General features: G+C 37.7%; 1 protein-coding gene across 1 annotated transcript in view; it reads right to left on the bottom strand.

Moving 5' to 3' along the window:
- The window catches only part of ntrk3b (neurotrophic tyrosine kinase, receptor, type 3b), a 120,962-nt gene that overhangs the window by 69,205 nt on the left and 33,907 nt on the right, over positions 1-17,850 (bottom strand). The window contains exon 4 of the mRNA XM_027162631.2: positions 2,873-2,941. Coding sequence (XP_027018432.1) covers positions 2,873-2,941 — 69 coding nt within the window. The remainder of the gene's footprint in view (positions 1-2,872; positions 2,942-17,850) is intronic.

Below are 17,850 nucleotides of genomic sequence, written 5' to 3'. Positions count from 1 at the left end.
GACTCAGTTAACCACTCTTTACAACTGTAGCATGTTTAAAAGCATCAGATTGCAGAACACATTTATATTTACAGCATTAGGCAGACACCTGTATCCAAAACAACTTATATTTATATCATTTATACAACTGAGAAGTTGAGGGTCAAGGCCCTTGCCCAAGGGCCCAACAATAGCAGGTTGGTTATCCTGGGATTTGAACTCACAACCTCATCTTAACCAGTGTGCTACCACTTCCACCTTGGGTTCCACTCATATCAGCCATGAAGATACAGTGGACACAGGCTGCAAGACTGGACAGTTGAAGACGGGAAAAATGTTGTTTGATCGTCGTCCTATTTAGGGCTGTATATCAGACATATTCAGCTATATCTCAGATATTTTTCTTTAAAAATATATCTGGATGTAAATTCACAAACTCCAAACACACCGGCTGCTCTTTTGTGTAGCATTTGGACTTGGCTACTGAACTGCCTCGAGTGAGCTCGAGTATTCTAATGGCAGTTTTAGTCATTGGGGCTCATCATCAAATCCTGCAGATGTGAACATGCATATAGTGCCTAAGAGCTTAGAGCACTGACAGGGCTTCTTCTGTCAGAAAAGATAAAGTGGACTGTGCCGGATTCAGGCGGGGCTAAGAGTGCAGGTGGGCACTTTATCAGCGATTCTCATGCTGAGCTTCACTGAAATAATTACAAACAAACTGCAACACCCACCTGGTATATAAGCCTAATTCACTGTGACTGATGGCGGCTTCAGGTTTGGGGAAAAAAACCTACTTTTAACATTTTACTGAGAATGCAATACCTAGTATGGCACATATTTTCCACACAAATGACATATTTTTCAAACCTACATAAATAATACTCATGTTTAAAACAAGCATGCATTCGTTCAAAGAACTGACCATAAAAATTGATGAGAGCATTTCACTATAACTCACCAGCAATCAGTACAAGGCTGTAATGAGCAATGAGAACAATGAGGTATTTTTTTGGCCATTTGTCAAGTTTAATACTGAAACCACAAAATCCTGATAATGTCATGGCAGAATTTAAGATCTATATAGACTTATGTTGCATTTTAATATCAAATTAGTAGTGATGATTAGTTCTAACTTTATTTTCTTGTATCACACATTATGTTTAGCTCTCAAAATACACTAAACTACACTGAGCACATAACACTAAGTGTGATCATTAAAAATGAACAAAAGATGCTACAGTATAATGGTAGGTGCTACAGTAAAGTAAAAAAAAATATTGGTAATCTCTTTTTTGTCTGTTTAAATAAAAAGTAAAACAAATTAACATAAATCTGCTAATAAAAATTATTGATTTGTATTGATTTTCACCACTAACTATTATTATTATTATTATTATTATTATTGTCGTTGTTATTATTATTATTATTTGTTATTATTATTATTTTATTTTTTTATTTTATTTTTGAAATTGCTGTGTATGTAAACAGAAATAAAAAAACATGACCTTCACCACTGTTGAATTCTGCATTAATCTCCTTCTGCCTGACTAGTTTAAAAATGTAGCATGATTATTTTACTCACTGTCACCCCTCATAAGACTCTGCTATCTTCACAGGTCTAAATGGAAGTATAACATAATATCTAATTAGAAACTAGTAATTGGTGTAGTACACATTGGGCATTGCGGTATAATAAATACGAAGTGGGTCAAGTTCCTGCAATGTCGACCTCGTAAAAATTTCGATCCTTGTTCCGGCCCTGAATGCAAATAAGATCTTTGGTAATCATCGTGTTGTGAGTGGCTGGCATGAGAATGTTAATTCAACAAGCGCTGTATTGTTTTACTAATTCCGGCATGGCACAATGACAGCGCCTCCCTCAATGATCTACGAACAAACTGCACGCCTTATTTAACCACAGAGTGCACAAATATTCATGACAAACAAGAAAATGAGGTCAGGCTCCCAGCAGACAAAACCAATACATTTCACTGCCACGTCTTAATTAAGTAGCTCAAATGCTTCGCTTGCTTACGGATGTGTGGTGATGCTCCAAAATCTGACGCAAATACACACGTATATGGGTGAGCATAGTACCCTAGTACTCATGGTGCTTGTACCACCAGCAAATTACCTGTGTTGCAGCGATTCATAGTAAATTATCCTTAATCAGCAAGTGGTCGGGCTAGAAAAGTGAGGATGACCACTGCAATATGCCAAAGTAAAATAATCTAAAATTAAAGACAGACTAAAGCAATGTCTGCTCTTCAGCAGAAAGGGTGCAGAATAAATAGCATTCGAAAAGTGCAATTTTGCTCTATGTCATTAGTTAATGGAAGACATTTATTGAGACATATGGACACCGCTGTCCAATCAAGCATCTCTAATTGGAGAAGGAACCATTCGTCAAACGCTAAACAATCACAATGATTTGTGGGAGATGTGGTGCAGAGCGTCCTGACCTCTGATATATGTCTCGAATGTTCCGCAAAAGATATGACACATTGCAGGTTCACACATCCTGACCAAATCACAGGATCTTCCAAGAACGTCATGGTGACTGTGAACGTGCTAATCGCTGCAAATCCTGCCAACTGTTTTACTAATCATCAGAATTGTCTACAGTTCTTACAATAGTGCATGAGAAGGTAAACCAACAGGGGAAAAAACATGTGGAACTGTGTGATTGTTCTAGTCCCTAGTTCCTTGTTGTTTTATGTAGGTATATGTCTTTATGTAGCGTCAACACTTTCGTTTCAGTATGTACAGCATCGGCTATATATAGTTGAAATGACAAGTGCAGTCTTCTTGACATGAGAAGGATGTTTGAATCTGTAGGATGGAAACCTGATAAATTAATCATTTAAGTCAGTGCCTTAAAAAAACTTACAGTTCAACCAGCTGAAGGTTCTTGAAGAGCTGCCAGGAGAGAGTGGTAAGTGGGTTCTTGGACAGATTTCTGTAAGACAAGACAAACAATATTAATTAGTTAATTATGTCCATGTAGAATTATTAAAATGCTCATGACAACAGAGTGATAAGATGTGGACCAAAATTAGGTGGAGTTACTGCTGTAGTGTTGCATTCCTCACCAACCTTTACAAATTTGGCCTAATATTATGTTCCTATCGGCATCGACCAATCAGGGATCGGCAAGACTAACATGGACTGATACAAATCTTTTTTTAACTTTGTCTAATGCTGCATCACAGGAAGAGTAGAGGAAAGGTATCTTTTGCCTACATGAACTCATGCATTTCCACGATTGGCTAGGATCACAGTGATTGACAGGGGAGTGACATTGTGCCCTCCCATCCAGGAGAAGCGGCCAAATTTGCTCCCTTGGCTTCTGGCCACAGATGGCTATGGCATCATTGAGTTCTAAACTTGTGACAAACGAATGAGTGGGGCAAAAGAATGCGTATGTGCTGTTTCATTCTGGAGCCCCACCAGTATGCTTTTTAATTATACATAGACTCTAGAGACTGCTATATATGAAAACTCCAGGAGATAAGCAGTTTCTGAAAAACTCAAACCTTTTCATCTGGCACCAACAACTATGCAGTGGTAAAAGTCATTGAGATCACATTTTTTCTCCATTCTTATGTTTGGTTTGAACATTAGCTGAAACTCTTGGACTGTAATCTGCATGATTTGTATGCTTTTTGCTGCCTTAATATGATTGGCTGATTAAATGTTGTATGATTAACTGATATGATTAGCAGTTGTATAAGTAAGTATATTGTATATTATTGTATACTGTAAGTTCCTAAGAAAGTGGACGGTAAGTGAGTGTATATCGATATCTTTGATATCTAGATCTTATATAAATTTTAATGCTTATGAAAGTTTAAAAATTGTATGTGCAACAGCTTTAGTCTAAGTGCTACTAAAGGAGTTAACAAAAGCCAGGCAGGCTTTATGCAACAGGAAGTCAGGGAGAGTCTCCATCACTGCCAAGAAGAGCTGAGAGAAAAGGAACACAGCTGCGAGGGACGAAACTGCTCCACCAACTCAATGAGGAGAAGTCGAACGCTTCGCAGTCGGCAAATTCAAGAGGCAATCAAAGGCTAGAGGTTATAAAAGCCAAAAATCTGGTCGGGGACTCATAAATGGCTTCTAACCAATGACATTGGGGTCGTGCATTGTGTAACAGGGCATTAGCAAATGGATGTCCATGATACAGAGTAAAAGCTTCTCCTTTCAAAAAATGGAAGGTTATTTACCTAGTTATCTATGCCTGGTGGACCATGGGATATTAGCTATAAGGCTTCAAATAACATTTCCAGTTTCTGCTTTTCACAGATCATTTTATCCTTTAGTCTTCTGTCAACTGTCCAAATAGCTATAAGCTATAGAAAAGATTTGTAAGAATTAACCAGGTATTCTGTACTTCAACCGGAAATGATGATGAAAAAAAAACCTGCTTAGTTGCTTACTGTAGCAAGGAAATTTTTTATGATATTATTAAATACATATACACTTGCATTTGCTAAGTAAAATATATTGCAGATCTTTTTAGAAATAAATGATTAAAATAAGCAAAAGGATGTGTCAATGGAATACGACAATTTCATGCTTGACTTTGAAAGCAATTATTAATACCATAATGAGACAGTAGAGAAAATGACTTATATCTGAAATACTTTCATTGGAACTTTTGGGTTGAAGTAAATCAATTCAATTCACAATTCACTGAGTCTCCTGTCACTATGTTAAATTAAATCCCAGTGAGTATCCCAAGAGGGAATACTTCAGTACAGTTTTAAATGGCAAAAACTCACCACCACAAAACAAGCAATTAGCATCCTTGGACTAATTCACTGAATAAAACATGCTTTTTCCTCCTGCGAATACAACCATGTACGTGTTCCTACCTAACAGACAGGTCTGCCTGCAACATGCAATTATGCAATTAATCCTATTAAATCCAGCACATGAAGCTAATTGTTCTTTGTCATGCTGACCTGCACTTAAATCCAAACTTAGACTTGTACCAATGAAATGGCTCTCTAATGCACACAGTCGATCCAGAGGCAGTGGGTTGGGTTACGCATGTGTAAATGTTAGTTCATCCTATCGGATCTGATTCTGTATAGAAGCACGGAGGTTGAGGAAGGAAGAGGCGGCAAGGCTGCCTTTAGTGGGCCTATTTTGACTACGTGACCGACTCATTTTCAGGGTCGTTGGGAACTCTTATGAGTTTTATAACAAGCACAGCTCGTTGCTGAGACCCGTCACCATAGCAACAAGCTCAGCCGATGCAAGCTGATTCAGTGGGAGGAGTTTGCTTGGCTCTGTGCTGGTCTCTGGTGTCATCAACCCCCTACACACACACACACACACACACACACACACTCACATACGCACTTTCTCACTCCTCAGGAAGTCTGGGTTTTACCTTATTTGTATTCTGACGCTAGATATTGACTCAAGACTTTCTGATGGACGTTATCAAACCATGTTACATAAAACCTTCTGAAGGGAAATGGAACTGTATTTATCATTAGAGTAGTAACAAGTGGTCGATCATGATGGTGTGATTATTGTGGAGGTTAGGGTGACATTTTCGGCCTCAATGTCATATGTGCATCTTCTAAACATATGGCTATTACACAATATAGTGCCAAGCTGTTTCTATAAAGAACTATAAAGAAGTCAGTTTTCCTTTCTATTCTGTAAACTCATCACACCCACACTGAACAGGTAGCCTTTTTTGTAGGTTCACTGAATCAGTGCCTTTCAGAGATCAAGGCCAGTCCGTCAGAGCAAAGTAGGTGACTAAACAGTGAGAATCATCGAGTGTATTCCTGCGCCTCAAGCTAGCAGCTCAGCCAAGTGAAGGAAACATCAGCACTGTAATCAGACAATTGCCTGGTGAGATGTATATTTTATTACACGGCTGAGAGAGGAAACATGGTTGCGACAGATGTGAAGTCCATGGTATTTACAGAATTTCCTCTCGGGTGGAGGATCGAGTGTCCTGACGAGCATTAACGTGCAAAATCTTCAGTCTTGTCTCATTTCTGGTTTATTTGTCCAAACCACCTACATATTTAAGGAGATGCTCTTTAAAAAGGTCATCTCTCACCACTGTGAAGACAAATGTCAGCAAAAAAAAAAAGAAAAAAGAATTATTTACTGGATGTAAGTTAATAAATTAGAAAATAAATTAATTTGCCATGTGACATGAAGATCCAAGGTGAATTTAACATTTCCAGTTCCAGGGAATATTGGAGTTGAAAAACTGACAGCGTGGCTGAGAGATAATAGGATAATCAGGTCAGAGGTCTCTGAGTCTAAATGCTACCAACCTGTTTCTCTTGCTCTTGGATTTCTCATTAAAGCCTATTTAAGTGCTGAAGGTTTCAGGAGAATGGGCCTTATTACAGTGGCTCACATGATGATTAGCAGAAAATTTACCATTCAACATATTGAACTAATTTTTTAAAAATATATTACTAATAATAGGGGCCATTTTAGTCATATTTGGTATAACAGCTTCAGCACATGGTAATTTGCAGCAGCTACTGGAACACTCAAGACAACAGCTTTAATATGGAGCTTGAGTAGGCACAAAAATATGCTTCATTCTTGTAATCATTGCCTCATTATGGACCATTGGTGTGGAGCAGAACAGAGGGAGTCATTAATCCCCATGTGCTATAAGAGAACTATAAGAAGTCAGAGTGAAAGATTCTGTACGGCAGATGTTTGCTTTACTGACTCAATACACCTGACTCAGAGGAGGCAGCGCTTTAGTATTACTCTTTACTTACAGTTAAATGTGTCAACTTGGGAACTAGGGACATCTGTTGATTCAGTGCTAATTAGACGAATCAGATAGCATGGCAAAAGTGCATTATTGGATGCTTTTTGCTGGGTGGAGGATGAATGGATGGATGGATGGATGGATGGATGGATGGATGGATGGATGGATGAATGGATGGATGGATGGATGGATGGATGGATGGATGGATGGATGAATGAAATGATGGATGGAATGATGGATGAAATGATGAATGGATGGATGGACGGATGGATGGATGAAATGTTGGATGGATGGATGGATGGATGGATGGATGGATGGATGGATGGATGGATGGATGGATGGATGGATGGATGGATGGATGGATGAAAGAATTGACAAAACATAAAATAAATCCTGAAGTATTGCTTTATTTCAAATGTTTATTTCTGCTCTGAATATTCAGCAACTCACCTACTGCTGTTTTAGAAAATCTCATATGGCTACCTTTTTGGGTTTCAAAACAAGTCTTACTTTTGCTTCAGATTTGTAAGTATGAGCTGCTGCTCTGATCATAAAGACTGCTCATCCCAACAATCTTTTTCACAGTATGTATAAATTTGAACATCATTTCAATACACATAATACCATTTGCCTTACATTTCCCATCTCTATTATTGTCAGCTTGCTCAAGAAACTACTCAACATTTTCTATAATTCACACCTGACCTGTATCTCTAAGAGCTAAAACTCTGCTGAAAATAGGAAAAACCTACGTATATTTTGAAAAGTAAGTGTGAGGAAAAGAGAGATGGACATGAAGGACATGTATTTTTGGTTCTTAACAAAGATGAGCCTGATCGAGCGCTTAAATGTCTTTCTTACTATTAGATATTTTCATTTAAAACAGTTTCAAATTTAAACACTATAATAAATGGTATGGCCTGGACCTTTTAGTAGTATCATGAAGTTAATAGTGCATCAAGTTGAGTAAATAGTTCTGTTAGCTTTTCTTCTTTCATAAAAATGCATTATTCTACTTTCAGTGCCAATTGCTTTTAATTGACCGAATAGAAAACATGACAAAAATTAATAGTATAACAGTATGGCTCTCATAGGGCTCAGAATAAACCCTTGGCTTGAGTGTCTGGTTTGATGTAAAGTTTCTTCCTAATTTCCTCTTAGGGAGTTTTCCTTGCTGCGCTACCTTACTGGCTATCAACCATGAACAGTCTACAAACCCACTGATCCTGATATTGTCCAAGTCTAGTTTCAGTACAGTTGTACAGTTTGATAGCTGTCAGCAGGAATGACTTCTTCTCACACTCCGTCCTATCATCTTAACTAAAAGGTACTCCACAAACTGACAAGTATGCCCTGGAGGAGGTGCAGATATTATCTGTAATTGTTATCAATCTGAACACTATTCTCAACTCCACCACCACTTCCGAAACTTTCCTTATCTAGCCTGTTAGCCTCTGTCATTTTTATTGCACTACCCCGGCAGACCGGAGCATTGGCACTTCTGCCACTATAAGGTAAAGTGCAAGCTTAAATCATGATTATTCCACAGATGTGTCTCATTGGGGGTCTAAGATAATATAAATATATTTGACTTTATACAGAACGCATACAGGATGGCAAAATTAAACAAGGGTCAGACCAGGTGGAAATCCAGTTTACTTGAAAATGAAAGAATAAGAAATATAAAGGATGCGTTTTCTTACATGAAGTAGCAGTTAATATAGAAAACAGGAGAATGGGTTGTGGACTAAATCTAGCTAGCTAAGATGCCATTTGTTTAACTATCTGGTCCAAAATCATTGGATTAAGTAGCAGACAATTACTTCAGTCTAGCAAATTTACAGGGCTAAAATCCTGGGGTGACTGGAGCTCCAAGGAAATGATACTTGCTAATAAATTTTTATACATCATGAGAAAAAAAAAATTCTTAAATTCTTCTGACTGGGAAAAGTTTATTTAGTGTGATAATACATTAGCAATGCTTAAGTTAAAATAAAGTGACAATGAGGATAAATATGTATTGAAATATTGTTAATTATTTAATAGAGAATAAGAAATGACAAATTAACAACATTAACTTTATTCCAAAGTAGTTATTGGCAATTACAGCTTCCAGACATCTACTGAAAGAAGTAATTAACTTTTTGCAGCATTGTGGTTCAATTTTGGCTTTTCTTCTTGGCAAATCCTTTTCAATACCCCAAGATTACTAGGGTTTCTCTGATGGATTTGCAATTTTTGAATCCTCAGTAAACTTTAAATGGGATTCAAGTCAGGAGATTGATTAGGCCATGGACGGTCTCGATTTATTTTAGCTGTCTTGTTAAAATGTCAATCCTTTCCCAAATCTGCTCAAATTCTTGACCAATCAGATTCAAATCTCCTGCTATATATCTTCATTCAGGATTCCTTAAATGGCATGTAATACCTCAGTACCTTCTGCAGAGACACTGCCCCATATCATGATGTATGGAGATGGTGTATATTTTATCATTCACACAAACTTTCTCCAAATGAGAGTTATTGCCAAAGAGTTCTATTTTGTTTAATCTGAAATATATTGTTCCAGTAGAGTTCTGGTTTGTCTAAGTGATTTGTCTTTTGTTGAACAGAGAATGAAATCTTTCCAAACAGTAGCAGAATCTGTTTATATATATATTGGGGTATTGTTTGTGGAATTTTGAGGAAAATCATAAATTTAATCCATTATGGAATAAGACTGTAACAATTGTGGAAAAATAGAGGCAATGTAAATACTTTCTAGATGAAAAAGGAACCAATAAGAGTAAAGCTACATATACTTAGTTTTGTATTTATTATTTACAACATATGCGCTACATTTTTACCCTTTTACCCTTATTCTATTCTGAACCGCTATATCATGTTTTTTTTTTTCAACTTTTGCTCATAATATTCTCATTGTTGTCTGACATAGTGTTAAATACTTGTCCACTGTGAACACTGTTTTTATAAATGCATTTGAATAAGCTTGTGAATATATATATATTTCTATATTTTTTAAACATCAAAAGATCATTGTGTGTAAATTTGAAGTGGATACTGTATACAGACTGGAAGTATATAAAACAGCACAAACAAAAGTGTCTGAATGCTTATTTCTCCTCACTGCATTGTACTGTAGATTGATACTGTACTTTAGCCATGCAACAGTAAACCAGCTACAGTAAAACAAACGCATGCTTCATGAAGGAAACAGTGCGTCACCAGACGAAAATGGCCATTTACTACAAAATGCATGTGTAAAGACTGCTCTAAATGGCAACCAAGATCTATTAGAGATCTTATGGCACCTTGGAGAAATTAAACCACCAATTTAAAGGAAAATTCTGCAGGAAAGCTCATCATGTCAGATTGCACTTAGACTTGATAAGTGAGATCCACATCTTCATTATGAGCTACATTATCTAACAGTTATTATTCAGACAAATAGATGTTAGATATGCTGCAATTTATAATTTATTAGTGTTTAATAGTTGTTTATTCTGTCATGCATAGTAATAAGGTCTTAGAAGTATTAGAGAAGAGTCCTTTTGATCCAGTGCTAAGGACAATGACTAGCCCTGCATTTGCATGCCAAGTAGGAAGGGTAAAAAGAACTGAGACCCTGCTCGATGCCACAGTGAGAGCCGTGGCGAATACACTGCGTATTTCAATAACCTGATGCAATACCACTCCTTGCGCCATCTGTGCTTTCCTATTTTAAATAACCGACTACTATATTATTCAGTTTTTTTCTGCACATATTGACACAGAGTATGTAGTACATGTGTTAAAGACATCATATATAGGGTACTGTTCAAAAGTCTAATGCATGCTGTGATCAAAAATAATGAAATAGATTTTCTACATATAACAAATTTAGACCAATAAATAATACTAAATTAACAAAGTTGATATCTAATGTGACAACCCTTTGAATTGGAAAAAAAAAAAAAAGCTCAATGACTTTACTTACATTAATTGTGTACATTGGTTCCATGTGAGTAAAATTTAACAATTCAGTAAAATTATCACAATTTGTCTTTGTACATCCAAGGAATTGATCACATACAGTATTTTTTTAAAGCCCTGAATAAAATCGTTTGCTTTACAGACCCAATATAACTGACTGCACAATATAACTGACTTTTTGTGTGGCTTTATATGGAAATTGAAAAATCTTGAGCATCTTGAGAGAATCTACTATTGTTCTTCTGGAGCTTCTGAGCAAATTAGATTTGCTTCTATTCTAACAGCCAGCATTCATTTTTGTTTCTTTACTCAAATACAAATATTTGTCTTTAAAATATCATTTGGTTCTGAAATGCCATTTTGTAACACAAAACTCAGAAAACAATTAGTGTGTTTTTGCACAGTGCTTAATAATATTTAATACTTTATAGTGTCAATGCACGTTTCAGTTTCACTTGAAGGACAAGCTGTTTTTTTTTCTGTCTTAATAACTTCAAGAGAAAAAAGATTGCTGGTGAGGGGATAAATATTTATAGCTGTTATAATGTAAGAGATTATAGGAAATAACTTTGTCTTGTAGATTTGCCACAGCATTAAACTTACTATATATACGTTACGTTGTGAAATTTCAAAGTGTGTTTTATTTGTTTCATTTAAGTGATAGCATCAGTGTGTATCAGAGCACAGGTAAGCAACATACTTGTAAATCAAAACACAAGAAAACCAAGAAGTTTCAGACCTAAGATACAAGGTATTGGAAAACAAGGGCATGTGGTAACCTAGTGGTTAAGGCTAATAATCGGAAGGTTGTGAGTTCTAACACTTTGTAGTTGCACAGGTGTAGCAGAACTCATTAGTGAATCTGTTTGTGGATAGAAAATAGTACTGGCAAGTAATTTAGAGTTGCTACTACAGTTCAACAGCTTGGCACAGGTTCAAGTTAGGATGTACTCAGGCACTTGAAATCATTTTCGTCATGAATGAGAAATTCGTCTGAAAAGATCCCTTTGAACTTAACCTTTGAATGAACCATTTCAAATTGCGATTCAGATTGCTTCACCTCTTTCCAACAACCTGAGACGCAAATGCATCCTTTTGCCTATTCATACTTGATCAGGCAAAGAATTATGCATAAAACCAAACCAAACAATCCTCCGAAAGGATGTGACTGTGCCGTGATTCAGCCGGAGTGAAACTGCCCACACTGAACGACTGACTAAATGTCGCTTTTCTGTCATAACATAATAGCACAAAATAAAAAAATCCCACCAGATAACCTTGGAAAAAAAGGTAAACACAAAGCTGCAGATTAATTGCCTATCCGTGGTTCAAGGGCTGAAAACATTTCTTCAGAATGGCTGCAGTTAAGTTTCAAAAGGCGCTTTGGTGCAGGTGCAGCTCCTCCCATCCCACTGATGCTCTTTTGCCTCTCAATGTACCCGGCTGAGTCATACAGCTGTCTATTATTCATAACTGAAGATACCTGCTTTAAAAAATAACACAGAAAATCCCAAAAGGTTTGCCATCAGGGCTGAAATGAGGAGGTAAACATTACAACTGATGAGTTATCATAAAGTTGGACACAGTTCTCTCATATTTGGTTCTCTCTTTCATTGTAGTTCTTGCAAATCTACCATAACTAGTTAAAAATACTAGTTAACGTTGCTAGTTAAAAATACTGTTTGTATCTCCTAAAAAGTATTAAAAACCCAACTATTTGGTGCTGATTATTACAACTTGAGTAACTGCATTTGAACTGTAGCTTGAATAAATTATTAAAAAAAAATATTAACAAACAAAACTGATTAAAAAAAATTATCAACACACAAACACAATCACACACTACAAACAATTTAGTGTTGAAAATCACCCTACGCATGTTTTTAGACTACGGAGGAGTCCACAGTACCCACAAGCAAACCCAGAAGGTGTGAGGCAAATGTGATATCCGCCAAGCCTCCAGGGATTTGGTAGGCTAATGGCTACTGATTGGAAGGTATAAGTTTGAATCCCAATCCACCAAGGTGCCACTGCTGGTTAAGCATAAGCCTTAACCACTTATCAGGTCGCCGTCGCGAGAACGAGCCACCACCGCTAGGTTTATAATGCTCAGTTTTATAATGTGAACTAAAAATGTAAGTCACTCTGGATTAGGGTGTCTGCTAAGTTCTGTAAATGTACCATGTACACCACTAACCTGTCACACCCACATCCTGCCCCTGGTAAGTCAGTGTTGCATAAAACACATCGCCTGCCATGTGTTTACTGCTGTAGTGACAATTTCCACATCGAAAATTTCACAAAGAGTCTGTAAATGTCCCTAAACCGATGTAATGATGAAAAGCATGGTTTATGCTTTTAAGTTTAAGTTGACATTGAACTAAGCAAGATAGCGATTTATTATCTAAGAATGTTTTCTGATGATCCGTTCACTTTTAGGTGATGGGTTTCTTTAACTGATTAACCATGCCCTTTATTACACAAAATTATTATTTTACAGAATGCACATAAGCTGTCTGTTGGAAAAGTTTTGCTTTATCGCCTGAGCAATCCATGATAAATGAAGTCACATATGGTAGACATAATTCTGCTCTTTCTGCTGGAAAATGGCAAGAAATGGGAAGCATTTTCCAAAGGGCACACCGACAAGCAACTCTCTATTCAAATGCTCGTTCCTCTGATTGCCTGGCTTTGATGGAACTGGCTTTCAATGATTGCAGAATGGCTGAAAGAGATGAATTTAGGATGTCGGACATCACGCTTTGAGATATAATCCTGGCAAGAGATGTTTAAAAAGATAGAAAGTGGCATTGCTGGTGGTGGTGGATGGTGGTAGTGGGGTAATGGAACCTGGAGGGAACAAAGAATAAAAACATTTTCAACATAAATGATCTTTAGCTTTCAGAGTCTTCGTAAAATAAAGGATCATCTAAGGTCCTGTTCCTCCAGCTGGTCTCTCCCAGCAGGTCGTCTCTCCACTGGTGCCTCCATATTAAACTCACGGATCAATTCAACTTCTCATCTGTTAATATTGCTGCACCAATAACAGAAGATCTTAGCTCTTGTTCGCATATGGTCCTAGGGGCAGGAATCTGCAGCTGAATTGTCATTTCCCATTGTTTTTTAGTCTGCACTATCAAAGGCGTTGATTGCAAGACCAAACCTCAAAGAGATTGACACCATGCACAACGAAGGTGTGAGAGGGCAATAATGAACGAAGAGCTGTTACCGTGAGCTCAATCTGGCAGAGTGCCAGCACCTCACAGCAGCAGTTCAAAACTGTCATCTGCCGAGCTGCGATGGCCTGGCACCTGGGCCTGGCATCTTGAGCTGTTCTGATGAACTGGAAGAGGAGGGCAGATGGCAGCAGGAACTGGCAGAGTTCTCTCCTCAGAGAGAAAAGCAGCACGCCCGTGCGAAATTCAAACCAGCAGGCTATCTTGACCTTACAGAGCTGCTCTTAATTCTTTCACCCAATGGAAGACACCGGCCAAGCATCCAATGGAACCTCCAATTTCCTCCTGTGGAACCAGGCTCTAATATGCATCTATAAATAGTTTAGCTCTCTGAAGAAGAGACTGTTGTCTTAGATATTATTTTCATTTGTTGATGGGCAAAAATGCCATTACTTAGTGCAAGTCTTTTATGTTTTTATGTTAGCTTGGTTTAAGAAAAAAGCTCTCACAGGAATAGGCTATGGGAAGCGGACCGTAAATGTGCTGCATGTGCTTGTTATATTGCACAGGATAAAGATTTGCCTCCTCCATGTCTCTGGCACTGCCTCCGTAGTATTGGCTGAAATGTCTCAAGAGCTCATCAGAGTCTCAGCAGACCCGAGCAGATGTCACTCTGATTATTTAAATATTAGGGGTCTCTTTTAAAATGTCTAGAACTGCTTAGAATGAGATTTAATTATAAGATGCACAGATCAAGCAAAACAGAACCTAATATTCAACATCACCAATGTGTGAATTTTTTTACAATTTTAACACACCTCAAAGAGTTTTATTCCTGTTAGACCTCATGCAATTTGCAAATTGCCATTTTATTTTTTTTAATAGATGCCATATCATTTTTTTTGCTCCAGATACTGTTATAGAAAATTAATCAAATAATTAATTAATCACCTTCTAACCAGTCAGATTCAAGAATTCAGCAGTTCTGTGGTATCATTTACATTAAACTAACTAATTTATTCAGCATGCATTACCGGCTCCACTGAGGGAAGACCTACTTAAGATTTTGCAGAATGACCCAGGCATATGCTTAAAGATGTAATAAGCATATATCAATGCAATCCCTAATCAACACCAGCAGAACTGTCAAAAGCAGTTTTAGTTTACTTCGTATAAATTCTGCCTGATGCCTAATGAACAGGCACCTTAATATGCCTCAACTACAAATTGTACCTGTTCTGTGCTAATTTAAGCTTAAACAGTAGAGGTTTTCCCCTGAATTATTTTTGGGACATCAATAAAATGTGAAATGAACCACTAGGGCAAAGACTGCATTCAAAAGAAATCCTTGATTGTTGCTTTAATAGGAAACCTGATTACTGGGTAAACACTCACAGAATGCACTCATTGATGAAGCTAGCTTACCCAGGGAAAGGATTTTTGTGGGAAGGAAATATTATGGTTCTTCGTTCAATTTAGTATTTTCAGACCGAAAATTACAAAGGGCAGTATATGGCAAATAAACGTACTTGTCCACTGAGGGTTCTGAATCCTAGTTTCTATTCATCTTTAAGATTTTGTTGATGTCAGGTGTAAGTGCAAAATTTTAATTGATCTAGTGAGAATTAGCTCATGGGACAAAAAACAATCGTGATGCTCAATGATGCGTTTACAGCATCCTTATTCCTGCATTTTCTGGATCATGGTGGTTTACAACAGGCTACTAATTTGTTTATATTTTGTAAAATTTTACCTACTAAATTAATTAGATGGCCAAGTAAACAAAATATAATTGCCCAAATTACAAAAAAATATAAATATACAGTCCTACGCATGTCTCTAGCACACCAATTATTTTAGAAAACTGGAGTAATGTAGGTGAGGTTGAGCAACTGCAGAGAGATTTGGTATTTCTAACTCTCGTATTTTTCCGGTGTCTCCAAGGACATAGTGGTAGGATTTAGATTTAATTTGACAAAAAGTTCAAGCTATTTCCAATGTTGGTTTAAATCCACTATGCAAATATACAGATATTTGGGGCATTGCGGGAATATAGTGAGTGTCAATCTTTCGTTCATGCAACAGATGCACTTCAATTTTTAATGTTTCTTGCAATTAAGCATATTTTAACCATGAGAGTGCCACCACAGATGAGGTCTTGCCCAGGACCGTAGCAGCTGCAATATTATCTAAGACAACATTTTTACAAGCTAATGAGCATTCTGTGATAGTTTTATGGAACAACCAGGAATGCTGGTTCATCAGAAGATTTAATTTCCCACACGTACAACAAACAGAACATTAAAGGAAGATGTTTATTCTGGTTCCTCATGTTGATGCAATAAATATCATTATGGGACAAACAATCATGGCATTGTGGGAGATTATGGATGATCATTCTATAAGGTTATAGTTATGGTTCTGTTTAACTGCACAGAGTTTACCACCAAGCTATTACTTTTGGGCCCTTGAGCAAGGCTTTTCTTCAGGGACACTGCATAATGGCTGACCCTGAGTCCTGGTTCCAACTCCCAAACCATTTCATTATGCTGAACTTGCTATACTTGGAAGTCACATCTCCTAGAAAATGTGGTTGTGTGTCTTTAAAGTGCAGACTTTATTATGATTTGAAATGTTTAAAATTAGAAGCCTCTGGGTTGTAACATAGGTATAAACAATTTAAAAAAACTGCACTAATCAAGTGTCTGTGTTAGACTCATGTAGTCAAGTCAAGCTAATTACTGGAAGGTCAAGTTCCCCCTTAGGGTGCTGACAAAGTTTTTGCACTTAGACCAAAAAGGAAAGAGAAATGTCCAATATCGACAGGGAGAAGAAAAAGCACACAGGATGAAAGCAGGAGGTGCGTTGCTCCCCATGCCGCGAAAAATCGACTCCCAGCCAGAGTCTGATGAGCAGGCTGGAACAAGGCCCACCTCACTGGTGCTCAGACAAGGTGTGAATGGAAGACATCTTTGCTAGCAACTCCCAAAGGTCTAAGAAAATCTTTCTCCCAGCCTAAGAGTTGAACTGCTGTATTCTTGCCATCGCCTTCTCCAAGCTGTGTACATAGAGCTCCAGCGGCCGTCTGTCAGACAACCCGCTTTCGTCTCATCTAGACCTTCAAACGGTGCATTGTTATTTCAGCCGACGCTGCCACCGGCAGAATGAGATCTGGAGGGATTGACTCATCTGTCAATTACAGTTCGACTGTCGCTGTTCAGTCTGCAGCTAAGCGTGCTGAAAGCTTTCAAACCAGAAAAAAAGCAGGAATGCGTCACCTCGACATGACAAAGAGGGAGAGGCAAATTCACAGGGGATTCCCTGTGCGTAGACATCTCCAAGTTTATCAGGTACAGGGAATAAGCATGTCCCCAGAGGCTCATGCATGGTTCAGCGATTGGGTGTAACATGTGTTAAAGCTGCTATTGATCCAAGCACAGTGTCACAGCGGGAAGAGGCTTTCTCCTGTGGGAAAGCGGTCACTGTATCCTGCTCCTGCAGTTGCAGCTATTAGCCCATCACCCTGCAGCAGCAGAACACAGACTGTGTGTTTACACACTGGAGTCTTTTGATGACGGCCTAGAAACACACTTGCTTTCTTCCATGTTAACTGTCGGCCAGAGGCCTGACATGAAACCAGTTCAGAAAACAGCAATTGGAATGGACAGGGAGTTGGTAGTAAGAAGGTCTTAAGTATAAAACAAACCATCAGTGGCATTTGAAGAAGATATAAATAAAGTAAAATATTCTAGCCATTTACCACCAGACCTTCAATATTTTCACAAATGTCAGTCCTAGAATTTCAAAAATAAAATCATTTGTCAAATGTGCTTAAATAGGTCCCTTGAATCAGTTATAAATTGGACACACTGAAAACCCAAGCTGTTTTACTTCCGTTGTCATTGGACGATACACAGAGCCTCCCAGATGGTGTCTGGAATCTGTCAA

Source organism: Tachysurus fulvidraco, chromosome 2, assembly GCF_022655615.1.
Source record: "Tachysurus fulvidraco isolate hzauxx_2018 chromosome 2, HZAU_PFXX_2.0, whole genome shotgun sequence".
Taxonomy (NCBI): domain Eukaryota; kingdom Metazoa; phylum Chordata; class Actinopteri; order Siluriformes; family Bagridae; genus Tachysurus; species Tachysurus fulvidraco.
Note: the sequence above shows the minus strand (reverse complement) of the source record. Positions and strands in the feature narration are given on the sequence as shown.